This window comes from Xenopus laevis, chromosome 9_10L (assembly GCF_017654675.1).
Source record: "Xenopus laevis strain J_2021 chromosome 9_10L, Xenopus_laevis_v10.1, whole genome shotgun sequence".
NCBI classification, from domain to species: domain Eukaryota; kingdom Metazoa; phylum Chordata; class Amphibia; order Anura; family Pipidae; genus Xenopus; species Xenopus laevis.
The window spans coordinates 16290849-16312978 of NC_054387.1; the positions used below are offsets into that span (position 1 = coordinate 16290849).

The 22130-nt window shown below is 41.3% G+C and overlaps 1 protein-coding gene across 3 annotated transcripts in view; it reads right to left on the reverse strand.

Annotated features, from left to right (window-relative positions):
• Positions 1–231: 231 nt before the first annotated feature.
• edn3.L (endothelin-3 L homeolog) overlaps positions 232–22130 on the reverse strand; it is a 50684-nt gene continuing 28785 nt past the window's right edge. The window contains exons 4-6 of one of the 3 annotated variants that reach the window (XM_018233869.2): positions 5570–5722; positions 2559–2655; positions 232–1331 (exon numbers count right to left, since the gene is read on the reverse strand). In XM_018233869.2, coding sequence (XP_018089358.1) covers positions 2583–2655; positions 5570–5722 — 226 coding nt within the window. In that variant the 3' untranslated portion in view covers positions 232–1331; positions 2559–2582. 3 annotated transcript variants of the gene reach the window in all.

The window sequence follows — 22130 nt, forward strand, 5'->3', positions numbered from 1 at the left end:
AAAGTCTGAATCTGATAAACCCAGCATCTCAGACCTGTTAAGGTTGCATATAAGTCCATGGGAGAAGTCAGAATGATTTTTTTTTTTACCCCGAAGTTCTTGGTTGAAAATTCCAGAAAAATCGGATGAAAAAATCCGAAAAATTTAGAAAAATCTGACTTTGTTTCCCGCAAAGCAAATTTTTGGGAAAATGTAATAATAAACAAGTGTAAAAAACCCAAGCGGATCTGATTGGAGTTTGTAGCAGAAAATATTGAGATAGATTCGGACTTTGATAAATAAACCCCCAAGTTTTTTTTCAAATGTAAGAGGAAAAATTCTTCACGCTTATAGACTTGTTAAAAGCATATTTAAAAATACGCAGCTCTTCATAACGCTTGGAAACAAAAAAAATATATGTTTATCAGTCATAATTCTCTTAGGAAAGATGTATATCAGAAGCGGTGTTAGATGGATTCCTTGGAATATAACGTTATTATAAATCACTATACACGTTGAATACATAAATACAGGAGACCAAGGATTTTCTGCATTTTTTTTTCTATAATTATTTTAACACTTTTTTAATTCAGTTTTTTCCTCAATGTTTAGTTAACACTTCTCTTTTCACAGACCCTGCTTGTTGGGTGGACGAGGCTTGTTGGTTTCTGCTTCAGCTTCAGCAAGCGATGCCTATTAATATTGTTCAAGCCTTCAAATGAAAGAGTTTTTTTTGCTTCCATCTGGGGTCCACAGCTCTGCGGCTTAAGTGTGGATGTCAAGCTCAGTGGTAGGTATTCTGTATCAATTGCAGAAAGTAATTGCATTTCTTCACCCTTTTCAAGCAGGGGGAGAAGTTAGGCAAAGTGGGTTGGGTACGTGAAGTGAAGCTTTGGTTGAGTGAGAGCTTATGTGGCAAACTGGTGCCGGTAGAGGTTCATTTCCCAATGAGATTTGCCTCTTGCTTGGGCTCTGTCTGTTGATATTGGTGAGTTTGGAGCAGTTTGCAGTGTATAAGAGCACCCTTTTTGGGCACCATGTGGCTCAGTTGATTTTCTTCATCAGGAACCAGCGTTGTTTTGGGTCCCTGAACATATTATTAATATATACTGTATATTTGTTTTAATCTTCTCTAATAAATCATGTTTTTTTTTATTCCTGTGCATTAATACCATATATGAGGTAAGGACATAGTGGTAAAATAATATATTCGCATGGCTCGTAAGCCTTCGCCGAATGCTCGATGGCTAGCAGGATCTGCGTGCGTCTGCGGTTTCAGCCTACAGTTCTGTTCTGCAACATTAATCACAATTGTCTCTGTAAATCACGGCTCCTAAGTGACTTCTCCAAACCTTCAGGAGAAAGAAAAAGGGGGAACAATTTGTCAGAATTAATCACTCTCCCAGCCCAGGCTTCTTCCCCTGTCCAGGAAGATTGATGGTAAAAGTTATGTTACAGGAATGAGTTGAGTAATTGAAAGTGCACCAGATGATTCTCATCTTCACAAGTGGAAGGAATCACAACAGCTAAAGGTGCCCAAACGCTGGTAGATATCTACTGGCAACTAGTGATGGGCGAATAAATTCGGCAGGCGCAAATTAGTGGCGAATAAGTTTGTAAAACTGCCGGCTCTCGTCAAAACAGTCGCCCGTCAACATTATTCGGATGCCTGTTGACTTTAACGCCGGCATTTCGCAAAATTATTTGCCGTTTCATGACTTTCGTGGGAAATTCGTGAATTTTTCAAGAAGCGAAACGGGACAAATTTGCCCATTACTACTGCCAACTCCTTAACTGTTGCTCAGTCTATGGGCCCAGTGTGGTGCAAATTATTTATTTGGTGACCTGTCCATTTCAAAACTTGAAACTGATTGTCCCAACTGTCCAAGCTTTAACACCAACCATCTATGAATCCTTTTGTCAACAATGTTCCCCTATTTTGAGTCACGTCTACTGCCATAAATGCTGCCATGAAAGAAACAGGAGTGGGGTTGTTCGCCTTTAAATTAACTTTTAGTATGATGTAGAGAGCAATATTCTAAAACAATTTGCAATTGGTTTTCCTATTTATTATTTGTGATTTTTGAGTTATTTCACCTTTTTATTCAGCAGCTTGCCAGTTTGCAATTTTTGCAATCTGGTTACTAGGGTCAAAATTACCCTAGCAACCATGCATTGAAGAGACTGGGATATTAACAGGAGAGGCCCTGAGTAGAAGGAGGCGTAATAAAAAGTAGCAATAACAATAAATGTGCAGCCTTGTATAATTTTGGGTTTAGATGATCCCCATTTCAAAGCTGGAAAGAGTTAGAAGAAGAAGGCAAATAATTCAAAAACGATAAAAAATAATGAAGACCAATTGAAAAGTTGCCATTGAATTGGCCATACTATAACTAACTAAAAGGTAACTTTAAAGGTGAAGCACCCCTTAAATCCCTTTTATTAATAATGGTTTATACTCTGTGGTTCATTTACAATCATGTTAAATTTCTCCAATATAGCATCTTATTTTATGTCTGATTTGTCTATTTTGCAGCAGACATGACAGTCTAGTTGCTAGAAACTCTATTATTATATACCTGTGTTGTAGGTTCCCACTGGTCTCAGGCTTCAGCAAGTAATCTCTTCTGGTCTAATATGCTGTCCTTCTGTGTCCAGACTGCTGAGGTCTGATCCCTGGGGGAAATGCAAGGAATTCTAAATTAACATTTATCATCACTGCCCTACTTGAGTCCTATGCATATAGATACATTTTTGTACTATATACTTCATGTTGTAAATTAAAGATTACTACTACTATAATTTATAAGGCTATTAGAAGTCACTGAGGGGTTCTGTGACCATATAAAGGCACAAGGCTACAGGCTGAGTTATACACGGAACTCTGAGTATCACTCATGTATTATAAGGGATAATGTACCCTCTACTGTAAATGATAAGGATATTAGAAGTCACTGAATGGGTTGTTCGGTGACCATATAAAGCAGGGTGAGTTATACAGGGAACTCTGAGTATCACTCATGTATTATAAGGGATAATGTACCCCCTACTGTAAATTATAAGGATATTAGAAGTCACTGAGGGGTTGTTCTGTGACCATATAAAGGCACAAGGCTGCAGGTGAGTTATACAGGGAACTCTGAGTATCACTTGTATTATAAGGGATAATGTACCCACTACTGTAAATGATAAGGATATTAGAAGTCACTGAGGGGTTCTGTGACCATATAAAGGCACAAGGCTACAGGCTGAGTTATACAGGGAACTCATGTATTATATTATACAGTATCACTCATGTATTCTAAGGGAAACGAGAAACAGGTTATACTTTTTTGGCCTAATTTCTAATATTATTGTTACTCCTAGTATTTGTACAGCCTCTTGGAAAGCCCAACTGAAATGATAAAGCTGGCTGTGTGGCCTCACACAAGTGTAACATTTGTAAAATACTAAATGTTTTAGAGCCCCCTAGTAATGTACTCTGTGTTGCCCCTGTGAGCTAAGCTGTGCATACAGTCTCAGTGAGGCTAAACTGTGTATTTGGTTTGCTGTTGGACAGTACGTTCTGCCTGACTCCTAGTCACTTGTAGGTTTACTTGGCAGTACAAGGGTTACAGCTTTGCTAGTTATATTGCGGCCCCTTTGCCTAAAAGTCATCTGCCCCGTTACGGTCTGAAGAGAGTCTTGCTGGTCTGTGATCTTGGTGGTATAGACTTGTGCACTGCCAAAAAGAGAGAGAATGGCACTTTCCTGCAAACACATGGGACTAAAATGCCCAGAATTAAATATAGCGTCAGACTGGGGCATTGTGGGTCCACAGGGGCTGTGACAACAAGGGCCCTCTTTCCGCTTATCGCCTTCCATCTCCAAAGAGATGATTCACTTACGTCCTTTTAGCATGTTATAGAATGACTAATTCTAAGCAAATTTTCAATTGGTCTTTGTTTTGCTTTTGAATAATTTGCCAACTTCTTCCAGCTTTTAAATCTAAAAAAACAAATGCTCTGTAAGGGCAGAGACACACAGGAAGATTCGGGGGGATTAAGTTACTAGGGCGAGAGAGCGTAATTGTGACTAATCGTCTCTTTTTCGGGCGACTTATCTCCCTGAAAAGCGTGCTTCATTTTCTGAAGACGCTCAAAGTTTCCTCGTCAGGCAACTTCGGGCGAATTTGGAAAATGAAGCACTCCAAGTGCTATCCCGCCAGTGATTTAGATTGTAGCCGGTGGGAAGGCTTTTCGGGGAGATTAGTCGCCCGAAGAAGAGGTGATTTAGTCGCCGGGTGACTAAATCTCCCTGAATCTTCCCTTGTGTCTCTGCCCTAAGGCTACAAATGTTATTGCTACTTTTTATCTCATCTTTCTGTTCAGGCCTCTCCTATTCATATTCCAGTCTCTTATTCAAATCAATGCATGGTTACTAGGGTCATTTGGACCCTATCAACCAGATTACTGAAATTGAAACTAGAGAGCTGCTGAATAAAAAGCTAAATAACTCAAAAACCACAAATAATAAAAATAAAACCAACTCCAAATTGAATATCACTCTCTACATCATACTAAAAACTCAATTCAAAGACACAATTTCTGTTTATTCCAATTATCCAATTTATGGATTTATCTGATTATTATTTTGTCACTGCATCTTTACTTAATAAATAAAAAAATAAAGGTGAACACGACCCCTTTAAAGGGTTTGTTCACCTTCCAACACTTTTCCCAGTTCAGTTGGTTTCATATAGTTTACCAAAAATAAAGACTTTTTCCAATTAATTTCCATTTTTTATTTTTTTTACAGTTTTCCCAAAATCTAAATTTAATCTAAGTTGAATGTCCCTGTCTCTGGTGTTTGAGTCTGGCAGCTCAGTAATTCAGGTGCAGATTCTAAACTGTTACAATTTTGCAACATTTAGTTGATCCATTTCTCAGCAGCATCTCTGGAGTATCAGTAACTATTGTTATAGTTACTGATGGTATATCAAGTTTAACAGCTGCCTGTAATGAAACTCACAGATAAGAAATGTATCAACTAAATGTATTAATTTAGAACAGTTTGCAGGGTCAGCGACCCCCCCTCCCTCCCAGAGCTGCTTTAGAAGGTGGAAAATTACACTTTACACTTCAATATCAGAAAAACAGCCACACATAGAAAATAGAAAGTCATTGGAAAAAGTCTTTATTTCTGATGAACCATCTGAAACCAACTGAACTGAAAAAGTGTTGGAAGCCCCTTTAAAGTTATTTGTAAAAATAATTACTATGGAAAGCAGCATTTGCTTAACTCCTGGTTGTTACTTTTTAAACAATGTTGCAAAAGTCTTAGTTCCCCAGCAAAGACAGGTCTGTTAATCATCTGCCTTGTCCTACATTGTATCAACAGTCTGGGCCACCAGTGCAGAGGATAGACAAGGACAAGCACATTCAATATCAATACGCATACAAATAACTTAAAAACCATATAAACAATTGCATAGAATTATGTTTCCTTTTATTACGCAAAAAAATATTTTTTAGGTCGACATTCCCCTTAAGCCCAGTTTGGGGCTTGATAAGAAGGATTTCCTGGTCTACTCCAAGAATAACCTACTCACCTTCTCCTGTTCTCAGTGGTGGAGCAGAAGTAGACACATTGACGGTCACCGATGTCTTCACATGAACACCTTGACCTGGGCTCGGAACTCCGGCTCCTTCTCACTGCGGAACGCTTCCCTCTGTAGTTGGAAAGTCCATAAGGAACTACTCGCCTGTGTGGCCAATGGAAACCAAGATGGGGATCAGAGACTGTGACATTCATTAGCAGCCGTGTAAGAATCAATAGGTATTTCTAAAATGCCAACATGTGACCCAAATAAAAATGACTGTAGTTCTGATCGCACTTAATTCAGTGGCCTAGAGAAACACATTATATTGCCAGGCTTACTTGTGGTTACCCAAGCTAAAATTGAGCTCTCCTAAGACATAAGGAAAAGTAATGTTCATAAAGTTCAACCAGTCAGATGTTGGAAGGTCTACCAAAGAGATGCAGAACATTGCATGTGACTGCTACAGACCCAATATGGGCCAGGGGAGGATAGCAATGCTGCCTTTAGTCACATTTCTTGCTTGGAAACGGTCTCATCCCAAATTATATTCCTTTGCTTTCCCAGACCTGACTGTATGTCATTGGGGCACTTTACTCCTTTAGATTGAGTCAACGCCACCAGTTGAACATGACCATTAAATTAAAGGGCTAGGTCGCCTTTAAAGGAGAATTCAACCGTTTTCATGAAAAAAAACCTTACCCCCCCACCCCACATAGACCCCCCAGATGGCTGAGTGAAACTCTGATGCCTGAACCTGCGCCAAGGGGTAGGTTTAAAGTTAGGGGCATTTCCCCGGGGGGCAGCTATGCTGGGGGGGGGAGGTAGGGGAGCTTTTTTTTTTTTAAAAAGGTTGAATTCTCCTTTGAGTTAACTTTTAGTATGTTATAGAATGGCTACTGCTAAGCAACTTTTCAATTGGCCTTCATTTTCTATAGTTTTTGAACGATTTGCCTTCTTCTGACCCCACCAAAAAAATGCAAACTGGAGAGCTGCTGAATAAAAAGCTAAATAACTCAAAAAACACAAATAATAAAAAATGAAAACCAATTGCAAATTGCAGCTTTCCCAAAATGCAGTCCCCTCAGTGGAAGTGTGTCCAGTAATTGTGCCTCTTGCACTTTAATCCCATTGCACTTGTAATGGAAAACAGGGTCCTGGGTGGGACTGAGTGGACTGACAAATACATTAATAAAAAAATAAACTGGTTTTATTTACATTCTTTGCATGTGCTCTTTCATGTGAAAAACATTTACCCCAGATAATCCCTTTAATCATCAATCTTTCAAGTGGAATACTTCATCCAGCTGAGGCCAATAAATAACGGCAGGCACATGGACAGTAGTTAGGAACATTAAAAGAAGAACAAGGGTTAGCTCTGTGGTTCATATGGCATCCCCTGACGCACACTACCGCCTGGAACAATTTCACATGGGGAATGTCATGCAAAACGCCATAGGAGGGCTAATCATGACAGGGATAAAAGAGCTATTTCTGTCTCACTGCAATTCTATTGCATCTGTTACTCCTGTTCTACTGGCCTCTCTGGTGATCCACATGCACAGCTATAAGGATCCTCTATAGAGTCTGTTATACAGCTAGAATCTCAGCGATAAAGCAGGACATGACTGCTGCTTAAAATGGGGATCCGATAGGATCTGTGCAGCCACTGGGACAGAATGCTCTGTTATACAGATAGCTAGAATCTCAGCCATAAAGCAGGACAGGACTGCTGCTTACAATGGGGATCAGACAGGATCTGTGCAGCCACTGGGACAGAATGCTCTGTTATACAGACAGCTAGAATCTCAGCCATAAAGCAGGGCATGACTGCTGCTTACAATGGGGATCAGGTAGGATCTGTGCAGCCACGGGGACAGAATGCTCTGTTATACAGATAGCTAGAATCTCAGCCATAAAGCAGGACAGGACTGCTGCTTACAATGGGGATCAGATAGGATCTGTGCAGCCACTGGGACAGAATGCTCTGTTATACAGATAGCTAGAATCTCAGCCATAAAGCAGGACAGGGCTGCTGCTTACAATGGGGATCAGATAGGATCTGTGTCACTTTAACATAATGCTCTGAAGGCAGAAATTCTGATGGGCTGAATGTACTGCTTTATCTCCAGATCTCCAGTTTTACCCTATAAATATATAATGCACATATAAGGCCGTGACCTGTGCATACAGTTGTTCCTACAGGGACTGTCCTTGGACAAACTGTTTATAAAGATCCCATTAGCACAAGCACAACACATCACCAATTTATTTATTTTTAGAAGTCGCTTTTAGAAATGGCATCATGATATTCTAGAAAATACTTATTTATTTTATGCTTTTGTTGAAATCCTCAGATTATTGCTCCTTAGACCATAAAGTATGACATTCCTTCTCTGTATATTTGGATTTATACATATGGAAGGAACTGCCCTATTGTTTCCCTTAGACAGTACAGTATGAGGGTATAGCTTATTGTGTGCCCAGAACATTCCTTCTCTGTATATTTGTATTTATACATATGGAAGGAACTGCCATATTGTTTACCTCAGACAGAACAGTATAGCTGTGTACCAGTGCCAGATGGTTCTGGCTTCATTCTGTGCTTCTCTATAAGACTTAGGAATTTGTAATTGCCACTAATTAATGAAATCATTTTATAGCCCAGTACTGATGTCTTATCTTTAATCCAAGCTTTCAAATGCCAGATTTATGATCCTCTAATCAGACTCACGGGACCGGCTTTAACCAGGAATGAAAGCTGCCGTCTACCAATAAATCCATGGGGCACTTTTCCCATGAATGGGTTGATGTTCAGGCATATAGAGGAAAAGCACATGAACTGCCAGGGTTGTGTGTGTATATAGAAGTCTATGTTGGCCAATACAGCTCATGTGCTCCTGAGATCCTTGGGCACATCACCACAGAATCTAGAAGTTTTTGAAACTGGAAATTGACTGATCGTTCCATTCAATTAAATTCCTGACCCAGGAGTTAAATACCATATTTAATAATCTCCATATCTTATTACTTCAGTCAGTGTTACTGGTACACAGGGTTGTAATTGTCCAGGGTTAATCAGTGTAACAAGTTCAGATACCTGGTACCAGTTATTCTTTATCTTCTCTCGACTGTCTGCCATTCATTTGGCCCACAAGGCAAATTCTTTGCATATTCCATGTCAGAGAATTTGCACTTCCAACCCAGGTTTCCAGCTGTTGCTAAACCACTGATCCCAGCTTACTCAGATGGCCTTCAGCCAATACAGTGAAAATGGGTAAAGATGGAAACCCAAACAATTTTCAGCCTCTTAAGTTTAATAGGTTAGGGTTAGTCATCCTGTGCCCTGAACATAGTAATGCAACAACAGAGCCAAAGTCACAGGCAGTAGTTATGTGGGATATTAGGTATTGAAGACGGGGAGTGTAGGACAGCATGGAGACAGTGGATCAACACTAAGGTAAGATGATGAAAGTAGGACAAGATGAAGAAAGTTGTGCAGCATAGAGAGAGTAACATGGCATCACTAGGGACAAGACAGTAGGACAAGATGGAGACAGTAGAACAAGCTGGAGACAGTAGGACAAGATGGAAACAGTAGGGCAAGATGGAAACAGTAGGGCAAGATGGAAACAGTAGGGCAAGATGGAGACAGTAGAACCAGCATGGAAACAGAGGATCAACACTAAGGTAAGATGATGAAAGTAGGACAAGATGGTGAGAGTAGGACAAGATGAAGAAAGTTGTGCAAGATAGAGAGAGTAACATGGCATCACTAGGGACAAGACAGTAGGACAAGATGGAGACAGTAGAACAAGATGGAGACAGTAGGACAAGGTGGAGACAGTAGGACAAGATAGAAACAGTAGGGCAAGATGAGAACAGTAGGGCAAGATGGAGACAGTAGCACAAGATGGAGACAGTAGAACCAGCATGGAGACAGTGGATCTACACTAAGGTAAGATGATGAAAGTAGGACAAGATGGAGAGAGTAGGACAAGATGAAGAAAGTTGTGCAAGATAGAGAGAGTAACATGACATCACTAGGGTAAGATGAAGAAAGTAGGATAAGATGTAGACCGTAAGTCAAGATGGATGCAATAGGGAAGGATGGGAAAACTAGGGCAAGATGGAGAGAGTGGGGAAGAATGGCAACATGGGGGCAAGATGGAGAGAGTAGGGCAAGATGGCAACACCAGAGCAATATGAAGAATATAGGACAAGATGGAGGCAGTAAGTCCAGATGGCGGCAATAAGGATGGATGGGAACACTAGGGCATGATGAAGAAAGTTGGAGACAGTGGGGCCCATTTATACTCATTGGGCAAATGTGTACCTGGGCAGTTACCCAACTAGCAGGTTAAAAAATAAAAGCAAACGTGATTGGTTGCCATGGGTTACTGCCCAGATGCAAATTTGCCAAGTGTTTATAAATGAGCCCCAATAAGTCAAGATGGAGGCAATAGTAAAGAATGGGAACACTAGGGCGAGTTGGAGTGAATAGAGTGAAATGGAAGGAGTAGGGTGAAACGGCAAAACTGGGCCAAGATTGAGGGAATAAGGCAAAAGATAGAGAGTATGGAAAGATGGCAACACTAGGGCAAGATGAAGAAAGTAGGACAAGATGGAGACAGTAAGTCAAAATGGAGGCAACTGAGAATGATGGGAACACTATAGTGTATAGAGGGAGTAGAGGAAAATGGTAACACTGGGGCAAGAATAAAAAAGTAATGCAAGATGGAGAGTGTACAGCAAGATGATGAAAGTAAGACAAGATGAAGTTGTATCCTCTTCTTTGCATATAACTGATATATAGAAGCTAAACCATATGTGAAAGGGCCCAGCCCCCACTAAATGAAAAGATTCAGAAATGTTTCTGCTGAAATGGACTCCCAATATTTGGTTTCAGGGTGGCTTCTCTTAATGGGCATTAACCAGCAGGTTTCCAACTGATTATTCTTTGGTCTTTGGTCTTTATTCTCCCTGCTTCCCACTCTGGTGCCAAGGTAAATTATCAGCCTCCCGAGGAGGAATGGCAGAGAGAAGGGGGTGACCGGTGACATCAGTCTGAAGGCTACGAAAACATTCACGATCACAGAATTCCAATGTGCTAAATATGTAGTGTAGGACTTGGGATGAAGCCAAATGTCAGCCTTGCATGTTGGGTGTGATTGGCTGAAGGTCATCCATTATTTACAGAGAAGTGTTCATTAGGAATATGGGCAAATTCTTCTACGTCTCGCTGCACCGACGTGGGCAACAACAGTTAATAAAAAATACCCACCAAAGGGGCAAGATTAATTTCCATGAGAAAATATCATTTTATGACATTACTACACAGTTTTCTCCTCAAAAGCTCGTTCATGTTTTTTTCCAAATGTTGCCCCCACATTACAAAAAAGTAACGTTGCCCCGAGACTGACTCCCAAAGTGGCATGGGTGTGTCACATACGGGACACATACGGGAGTTAAAAAGAATGGGTCGCTATCTCCATGAAAAGGATCAGCTGGTTTGCCCTTTGGATTCATGTATTTAACATTAGGAAATTCTAAATATTTTCTTGTACCATCTCAGTGGGAGATTCAACTTTTTGGTGCAAAGGAACCATGTGGCTCTGGAGTCTGTATAGACTGTCAGACCTTCTGTCCAGATGTTTTTCCTGTCGACTGGAAAATATGCAGCTGCCCGACATGCAACATCAACTAACTATTTGCTGGGAAATAGGAAACCACCACCTTTACAGTAAAATTACCATGTCTATTGTTCTGTGTCTTAATCACACCAACCCCTTGATACTACCCAATCCAACATACTACAGACTCTCTGTGCAAAAAATCTGCCCGTCAAATATACACATGATGTATAATATATAGGCACAGATGTACCCCCATCTTTCCCCAACCACTGTCACAGTGTAACCCCCATATCATATATGCACATAATGTAACTATATAATATATAGGCACAGATATACCCCCATCTTTCCCCCAACCACTGTCACAGTATAACCCCCATATCATATATACACATAATGTAACTGTATAATATATAGGCACAGATATACCCCCATCTTTCCTCCAACCACTGTCACAGTGTAACCCCCATATCATATATGCACATAATGTAACTGTATAATATATAGGCACAGATATACCCCCATCTTTCCTCCTACCACTGTCACAGTGTAACCCCCATATCATATATGCACATAATGTAACTGTATAATATATAGGCACAGATATACCCCCATCTTTCCCCCAACCACTGTCACAGTGTAACCCCCATATCATATATGCACATAATGTAACTGTATAATATATAGGCACAGATATACCCCCATCTTTCCTCCAACCACTATCACAGTGTAACCCCCATATCATATATGCACATAATGTACCTGTATAATATATAGGCACAGATATACCCCCATCTTTCCTCCAACCACTGTCACAGTGTAACCCCCATATCATATATGCACATAATGTAACTGTATAATATACAGGCACAGATATACCCCCATCTTTCCTCCAACCACTGTCACAGTGTAACCCCCATATCATATATGCACATAATGTAACTGTATAATATATAGACACAGATATACCCCCATCTTTCCTCCTACCACTGTCACAGTGAAACCCCCATATCATATATGCACATAATGTAACTGTATAATATACAGGCACAGATATACCCCCATCTTTCCTCCTACCACTGTCACAGTGAAACCCCCATATCATATATGCACATAATGTAACTGTATAATATATAGACACAGATATACCCCCATCTTTCCTCCTACCACTGTCACAGTGAAACCCCCATATCATATATGCACATAATGTACCTGTATAATATATAGGCACAGATATACCCCCATCTTTCCTCCAACCACTGTCACAGTGTAACCCCCATATCATATATGCACATAATGTAACTGTATAATATATAGACACAGATATACCCCCATCTTTCCTCCTACCACTGTCACAGTGAAACCCCCATATCATATATGCACATAATGTACCTGTATAATATATAGGCACAGATATACCCCCATCTTTCCTCCAACCACTGTCACAGTGTAACCCCCATATCATATATGCACATAATGTAACTGTATAATATACAGGCACAGATATACCCCCATCTTTCCTCCTACCACTGTCACAGTGAAACCCCCATATCATATATGCACATAATGTAACTGTATAATATATAGACACAGATATACCCCCATCTTTCCTCCTACCACTGTCACAGTGAAACCCCCATATCATATATGCACATAATGTACCTGTATAATATATAGGCACAGATATACCCCCATCTTTCCTCCAACCACTGTCACAGTGTAACCCCCATATCATATATGCACATAATGTAACTGTATAATATATAGGCACAGATATACCCCCATCTTTCCCCCAACCACTGTCACAGTGTAACCCCCATATCATATATGCACATAATGTAACTGTATAATATACAGGCACAGATATACCCCCATCTTTTCTCCTACCACTGTCACAGTGTAACCCCCATATCATATATGCACATAATGTAACTGTATAATATATAGGCACAGATATACCCCCATCTTTCCTCCAACCACTGTCACAGTGTAATCCCCATATCATATATGCACATAATGTAACTGTATAATATACAGGCACAGATATACCCCCATCTTTTCTCCTACCACTGTCACAGTGTAACCCCCATATCATATATGCACATAATGTACCTGTATAATATATAGGCACAGATATACCCCCATCTTTCCTCCAACCACTGTCACAGTGTAACCCCCATATCATATATGCACATAATGTAACTGTATAATATACAGGCACAGATATACCCCCATCTTTTCTCCTACCACTGTCACAGTGTAACCCCCATATCATATATGCACATAATGTAACTGTATAATATATAGGCACAGATATACCCCCATCTTTCCTCCAACCACTGTCACAGTGTAACCCCCATATCATATATGCACATAATGTAACTGTATAATATATAGGCACAGATATACCCCCATATTTTCTCCAACCACTGTCACAGTGTAACCCCATATCATATATGCACATAATGTAACTGTATAATATATAGACACAGATATACCCTCATCTTTCCCCCAACCACTGTCACAGTGTAACCCCCATATCATATATGCACATAATGTAACTGTATAATATATAGACACAGATATACCCCCATCTTTCCTCCAACCACTGTCACAGTGTAACCCCCATATCATATATGCACATAATGTAACTGTATAATATATAGGCACAGATATACCCCCATCTTTCCCCAACCACTGTCACAGTGTAACCCCCATATCATACAACAGCATACACCTGCTGAAAGATGGTACAAAATCAGATATTGGCATCCTACCAAATTTACCAGCCAGTAACTGTGAGAACAGAACCCCCCATGGCAAAAAAAGCTTTCAGATTCAGTTTCCAAATGTTGGTGTTTCTTTAAAACAATAGTTTTGGGCTAGATTCGCCTCCCTATGAGATCAATGTAACAAGCCCTAGGGAATGGGGTAGATCAATAACCGCTGTAACAAGTTCATAGCTGAAGGATGTGTTCCTCATGTTTTGAGGTCAGAATCTATTAAAATATAATGCATTCTCAGGCAATATATCCAGCCCCCCTAGTGAGCCAAATCCATCTATTTCAGCTGAAAATAACCTTCAGATCACGGCAACTCCTTAATTCAAGGAAAACCAGGTTTTTAATAATCTGTCACCCTCTTAGATTTGCCAGATTCCATATAGTTCCCTGCTGTGAATAAAGAGTTGAGGATCAGTGGAAAAGCCATGAAACACCTTTGAAGAAGAAAAAAAAGAAGGAAAATAGCCCATTTGTTTTTAATGTGTCGTACACAGAGCACAAATAAGCACTCACCCCAAATCTCTCCCCTAACTGGCCTTTAGGCTGGGCCCCCTTAGCTCATAACAAGGTTACAGATATATAGAAACATTGGGGTAACAGTCACCCTGCTATAGTTCCAGGGGTACCCAGGGCACAAATAAACACTCACCCCAAATCTCACCCTAACTGACCTTCAGACTGGGCCCCTTAGCTCATAACAAGGTTACAGATATATAGAAACATTGGGGTAACAGTCACCCTGCTATAGTTCCAGGTGTACCCAGGGCACAAATAAGCACTCGCCCCAAATCTCACCCTAACTGGCCTTCGGGCTGGGCCCCCTTAGCTCATAACAAGGTTACAGATATATAGAAACATTGGGGTAACAGTCACCCTGCTATAGTTTCAGGGGTACCCAGGGCACAAATAAGCACTCGCCCCAAATCTCACCCTAACTGGCCTTCAGGCTGGGCCCCTTAGCTCATAACAAGGTTACAGATATATAGAAACATTGGGGTAACAGTCACCCTGCTATAGTTCCAGGGGTACCCAGGGCACAAATAAGCACTCGCCCCAAATCTCACCCTAACTGGCCTTCGGGCTGGGCCCCCTTAGCTCATAACAAGGTTACAGATATATAGAAACATTGGGGTAACACTTCACAATAATAATTTATTTGTTGCTTGATGAACTGAAAAGTAACACTTTTGCATGAGAAATTTCCTATAGCTATACTATATATGTAATGTGTTTTCCTTGTGTCCCCAGAGCCCCTCCTGCTTCATATTAACAAGACGTTAAGAGACTTTGACATCAGAAATAAATATTATTTTTGAGCCGACGTGAATTTATTTCAGCCAAGAAACCTTCCTATCAAACAGAAGCAGCTGTTCTGATCTTGTTCTATCAGTTATTTTGGTCCTGGCACTGCTGCTACAGACCTTGTAGGAAGTAGCAAAAATAGTCCAATGTATATTAAAGTGCCTTTCCCAATACCTACTGGCATTTCTCCGCTTAAAGGGGAAGGAACTTCATTTTCTCTGAACCTTGACAGGCTGTCTATATTATTTGATACATATTACGCACGCACAGAACCCTTCGGCAAGCTGCTCCTGAGCTTAATGCATTTTTAGACTCGCAGGAAAGGGTTCTGCTGGTGTGGTCCTTGTGCATGAATGTAGGCAATATGCAAAATAATAATAATAATAATGTTCCTATCCCCTGCAAATATGTATCCAGCACATACAATGTGGTCATTATTACTGCAATATCTCCTATGCTAATCTGGCTCCCTGTGTCTGTTATAACACACTCATCACTGCCCTTAATGAGCTTGCTTTGGCCTGGTCAAAATGCATTAGACTCTGCTCAGTATAACAAACCAACTTCACTGCACTCTTCACTCTCAAAATAACCTGCTAAAATTTTTTCTACCTTTAAGGGCAGAGACACACGCTCAGATTCGGGAGTATTAGTCCCCCGGCAATAAATCTGCTCTTCTTTGGGGTGATTAATCTCCCCGAACTGCCTCCCGTCGGCTAGAATTTAAATCGCCGGCGGGATGGCACGCTGAGCACTTCATTTTCCGAATTAGCCCGAAGTTTCCTCATGAGGCAACTTCGGGCGACTTTGGAAAACCAAGCGCACCGATTGCCATCCCACCAGTGATTTACATTCTAGCCGTCGGGAGGCAGTTTGGGGAGATTAGTCGCCTGAAGAAGAGAGGATTTGTCGCTGGACAACTAATCTCTCCGAATCTGAGCATGTCTCTGCACTAAATCACTGCTCTCCAGGGTCAGACTGGGCAGATGGTAAACCAGTATAAAACCTGGTGGGCTGCTGTCTCAGGGCTCCCCCTCCCCTGCAGCAAAACACCCCACACCCGAATGCAAGTACCTTCCTTCTTTTGCTGCGATTGGGGCCGATGATGAGTGATCAGGGGCAGGGAGCAGTTCTGGGCCCTCCATGTTTTTCCCCGGTGTCCCACCGGCCCATTCCGACCCTGCCCAGGCCTGATCCCCATGAGGAATCTGTAGCTGCTCCTCACGTTGTGGCTGCCAAAGGTAAAAAAGGGGCATGGGGGGAGGGGCGGGTGGAAGAGCTTGATTGGGGTATGGGGCACTCAACTGGTGTGGGGGTCCCCTGAGTTTGCAGTCCCAATGGTCCCCGGACACCCCAGTCCGACACTATTGCCATCACATGCACATTGTCACCTCTGTTCTAAGACCTTCAATTTTCCCAGTCTTGGTAACCTCCATCCCATCTATTCTTCTGTTTCTCATAATCTCTAAACTACTTTAGTTTACAACTCACTGATACTTTTCTTGTCTGACCTTCCTGAAGGAGTCCTTACATTCTGGCTGTAGGCCACAACACTCCACTGAAACTGCACTAACCCAACTAACTAAAGACGTGTTATTGGCTAAAAAACACTTTGCACTATTGTACTGGAAGCTGGGCCAGTCAGTTCTGAGTTCCTCAAAGAAGGGAACTGTGAAGCTAGAGGGGGTCCCCCAGAGCCATTCGTTTTCCTAAGTCGCCCCACGAGGAAACTTCGGAAAACTTCAGAAAACTAAGTGCTTAGAGTGCCATACAGCCGGCGATTTAGATTCTAGCCGGCTGGAAGGCAGTCCGGGGAGATTGGTCGCCCAAAAAAGAGCCAATGTGTCGCCGGGCAACTTAATCTCTCCAAATCTCCACGCGTGGCTCTGCCCTGATACTCTTGCTATAAACTATTTTGGGCAGGGTCCTCTTCACCTCTTTTAGCAGTTTTTTTTTGTATAAAATCTGTATGTTCATGGTATATTTATTTATATGTGAGTGCTGTGGAATATGTTGGTGTTTTATAAATATAACCTAAAATAATATTATTTATGTGATATTCTGTGCAATATCTGCAAAGCCCAAAAAAATCTACTGCATGGGATATGGTACTCAGGATTATATGTAACCCCCAGGAAGCATATATCACAGCAGGAAATGATAGTTATAGCATTATATGCACTTTTCAGGCACTATATATCACAGCAAGAGATAGTACTCAGGAGTATTATAAGTAACCTACACTCAACATATTGTACAGCAGATGTACTTTAAGTGCTATTAATTCCCAGCCCACACATTGTATATTATTATATGACGTTTCCAGACAGCATATATAGTGTAGCACAGCTGGAGACTCTACTCAAGGGTATTATATGGAACCAGTCAGCATATTGCACAGCAGGAGATGTACTTTAAGCACCATTAAACCTCAGTCCATCTATAATATAGAGATGTTAGAATGTAGACAAGTCATGTCAAATGCCCTGCCAGTGGGATATCAGACTTTCATGCCTGAAATACATTTGGTCTTTTTAATAACAAGAGTGTATTTAGGAGGAACATAAACACACATTTTTGACTAGGATTTTTATCATGTTTGTCAGGCCCACCGAGGTTTTTGATTTCCTAGACACAAAACTATGTTGGATACAAAGCCCGTAGCTGGTTTATATGGGTGCTTTGGGAGAGGCTTCTGCCAGGACAATTATGTTAATATAATCATTTAACAAGACAGATACAGAGGAATTTGCAGTAGCCTTTCTGTCCATCTGGGGGGCATTCACTTAATGTCAGACCACCACCAGTTGTACAGGGAATCGTTCTCCGGAACTTCTTGAGTCCCAAATTTTTAACGTAAAACCATTAACCAAAAAGGGAAAATCAATTGAACTTGGCTACCTGTAACGTGTAACGTGTTTTTTGTTTATTTATTTTTTAATTCATGGTTTAAATTGGCTTCGGCCATCTTTATTCTGCGTTGTAAACAAAGCTCCACCCAGTAGACGGTTTTGTAGGTATGTTGCTGTGGTTATTGCTTCTCCCCAGAATTAGTTTGGGAGGTTGGCATCATTTAGCATACACCTGGTCATCTCTACAAGTGTGCGATTCTTTCCGCTACACCGTTCTTTTCTGGAGTGTATGGAGCACTTGTTTGATGGTGAATGCCTTGTTTCTTTAGATATGCATTAGCTTCAATGGTTGTGTACTCCCCTCCATTGTCAGATCTTAGTGTCACAAGATTGCGCTGGAATTTGTTTGTGGATTCTGCTACTCCTTGAGTTTATGCAGTGTTTCAATATTGCGCTTCATTGGATATACGTTGGTGTATCTGGAGTGATCATCTGTGAAAGTCACAAAATACCTGTTTCCAGCTGGGGTCTGTGTTCTCATTGGTCCACACACATCACTGTGGATCAACTCTAAGGGTTGACTTGCCCTGCTCTGACTTGTTTTAAGTAGTGGTAACCTTGTTGCCTTTGCTTTGATACAGCAAATACATTTCATTATTGTATTGCATGGTGATATCCATATCAGAATCATATAACAGTTCATGTATTGCATCTGGATGTCTGTGCCATGTATGAATGCATTTCTGATGAGGCAATTGAGTGGCAATTTTAGCCATGTTTTCTACACATTTGAGCTCATTAAGCAGCAGTATGGAGTCTCCCACATATTAATACAAACAAGCATCAAAAGAAGTCCAGCTCACTGTACTTAACAGCCAATACATTACATAGTTAAACCGGGTTGAAAAAAGACAAAGTCCATCAAGTCCAACCCCTCCAAATGAAAACCCAGCATCCATACACACACCCCTCCCTACTTTTAATTAAATTCTATATACCCATACCGATACTAACTATAGAGCTTAGTATCAAAATAGCCTTTGATACTCTGTCTGTCCAAAAAATCATCCAAGCCATTCTTATAGTCATTAACTGAATCAGCATCACAACATCACCCGGCAGTGCATTCCACAACCTCACTGTCCTGACTGTGAAGAACCCCCTACGTTGCTTTAAATGAAAGTTCTTTTCTTCTAGTCTAAAGGGGAGGCCTCTGGTACAGTGATCCACTTTATGGGTAAAAAGGTCCCCTGCTATTTGTCTATAATGTCCTCTAATGTACTTGTAAAGTGTAATCATGTCCCCTCGCAAGCGCCTTTTTTCCAGAGAAAACAACCCGAACCTTGACAGTCTCCCTCATAATTTAAGTCTCTAACCAGTTTAGTTGCACTTAGTCTCTGCACTCTCTCCCAGTGGCGTAACTACCGGGGGAGCAGGGGGTGCAACTGGGCCAGGGTCCGCACCCCTGCAGGGCCCCCCCCTGGCAGATCGCGCGCGCTGCAGCCGGCTGGAGTCGGACGAGGGGGGGGCTGCACAGGCCGCACCAGGGCCCGTCCCCACCTAGTTCCGTTATTGCTCTCTCCATCTCCTTTATATCCCTCTTAAGGACTGGAGTCCAAAACTGCACTGCATACTCCAGATGAGGCCTCACCAGGGACCTATAAAGAGACATAATTATGTTTTCATCCCTTGAGTTAATGCCCTTTTTATGCAAGACAGAACTTTATTTGCTTTAGTAGCCACAGAATGACACTGCCCAGAATTAGACAACGTGTTATCTACAAAGACCCCTAGATCCTTCTCATTTAAGGAAACTCCCAACACACTGCCATTTAGTGTATAACTTGCATTTATATTATTTTTGCCAAAGTGCATAACGTATAAAAAACATACATGAATATAAACCCTAATTCCAAATATGCTATATTTCCCTATAAAATGGAAATCATACAACATTTTAATACTGTGATATCCATTTATAATTAATTTTGCCTTTTTTTGTTTGTTATCCCTATGTTCTACAGATCTCCATTATAGATTGCTATGTGGATTACTGACATTGGTAACCAGGCAGCGATGCCCAAAATATGAAAAAAAGAAGGCCTAAATAAAAAAGCAATTCGAAATAAAGTCTCATAATCTGGCTCCCATAGCAACCTCTTGGCATCATTAGTTGGTAAAAAGTATACAAGTAAAAAGCAGATGCGGGCCCTGCTAAAAGGTATTAAAAGGTTTTGTTTTACTTTCTCTTTAGGGCAGAGACACACGCTGCGATTCGGGGAGATTAGTCGCCCAATGTCTAATATCCCCGAACTGCCTCCCCGCCAGCTAGAATGTAAATCGATGGCAGGATGGCTTTGTTTTCAGAAGTCACCTGACGAGGAAACTTCGGGCGACTGTGAAAAAGAAGCGCTCAGAGTGCCAACCTGCCGACAATTTCAATTTTAGCCAGCAGGAAGGCTTTTTGGGGAGATTAGTCGCACCGAAGAAATCTCCCCAAATCTTAGCGTGTGCACTTACCCTAAAGCTAAAGACTATGTTGTTAATCTCACCACTATAAGGAGTCCTACCTACCAGAAGTCCCAAATCCCATGCAGCTGCTGTCTCTTCACATACCACATACATTCTATAAGGTCTATTTACAGAGCTACTAAAGCTCTTGGCACAGGTCAGACTTCCTACAGCCAATCACTTTATCTGATCCATTTAACAAGCTTGTTCTGATGCAGATCTTGGCTACGAGATGCAAAGAAACGTCCCAGCTTCCCACAAAGCCTTGAACACTGTAAATCCCTTTAATCCTCTCCTGCTGTAAATTGCATCTAATTGGGCCGTCATTAGCACTTATAATGTCAGACCCAAGCTCTCGACACATAGTTATATATAAAAGCTACAGTTTCTTGGCTGCCACGAAGATTGGACTTTCTCACCCACGGTGCAGTTATCAGTCTGAATCTGGACTCTGGCTGTTCAACTTTTACTTTTTCCTATACTGTTCCGGTACGAACATAAGAGCGAAACAAAATATTCACAGTCATCGGTTGCACTACCCCTGAAATCTAAAGGCCCGATCTAAACCTAATGTGCTCTGGCCAAAACCTCACCTCATGTTGGGATGAATAAAATCTGGACAAATTCTAATTCTTTTAGAATTTTAGTCACATTAAGGGCTTAGTAACTCAGATTGTGGTCGACGTATTCTTAAAGTGGCCATACATAGGGAGATCCACCAATCTCTCCCGATATACCCACATTGAGATGGGCGATATCGGGCTGATCCGATCATGCGGCCGTGATCCAACTGGATTTTTTACCCAGCCTGATATCAATTGTGGAAGCCTGTCGGAGGGCCCCATTAGTCAAACAGACAGCTATAATCAGCTGACACAGACAGAGTTCATTGAGTTATGACGGTTTCTTAGACCCATATCCTACATGTAGTGCACAGTACCATGGTATAGACTGTGGGACCAAAGCATTCCTTCTCTGTATATTTGTATTAAAAAATATGGGTTGGAGGTGCCAGTAGAGTATCAGGGTGTAGCTCAGTGATCCCCAACCAGTGTCTCACAAGCAACATGTTGCTCTCCAACCCATTGGATGTTCTGCTCAGTGGCCTCAAAGCAGGAGCTTATTTTTGAATTCCAGGCTTGGGGCAAGTTTTGGTTGTATAAAAACCAGATTTACTGCTAAACAGAGGCTTCAGTAGGCTGCCAGGCCACATTGGGGCTACCAAATATCAATTTACAGCCCTTATTTGGTACCTACCAGGAACATTTTTTTCATGCTTGTGCTGCTCCCCAACTCTTTTACATTTAGATCTGGCTCAAGAATAAAAAAGGTTGGAGACCCCTGGTATAGCTTATAGTGTGCCTCAGCCGTTTATCGTTACTGTATAGGAGCACTCCATGTTGTAGCCATTATGCAGTGTGAAAGGTACAAACATCTGTCAGAGAATTTGGGCTGTTCCCAGTAGAACAGGCCCACTATTGTCAAAGAA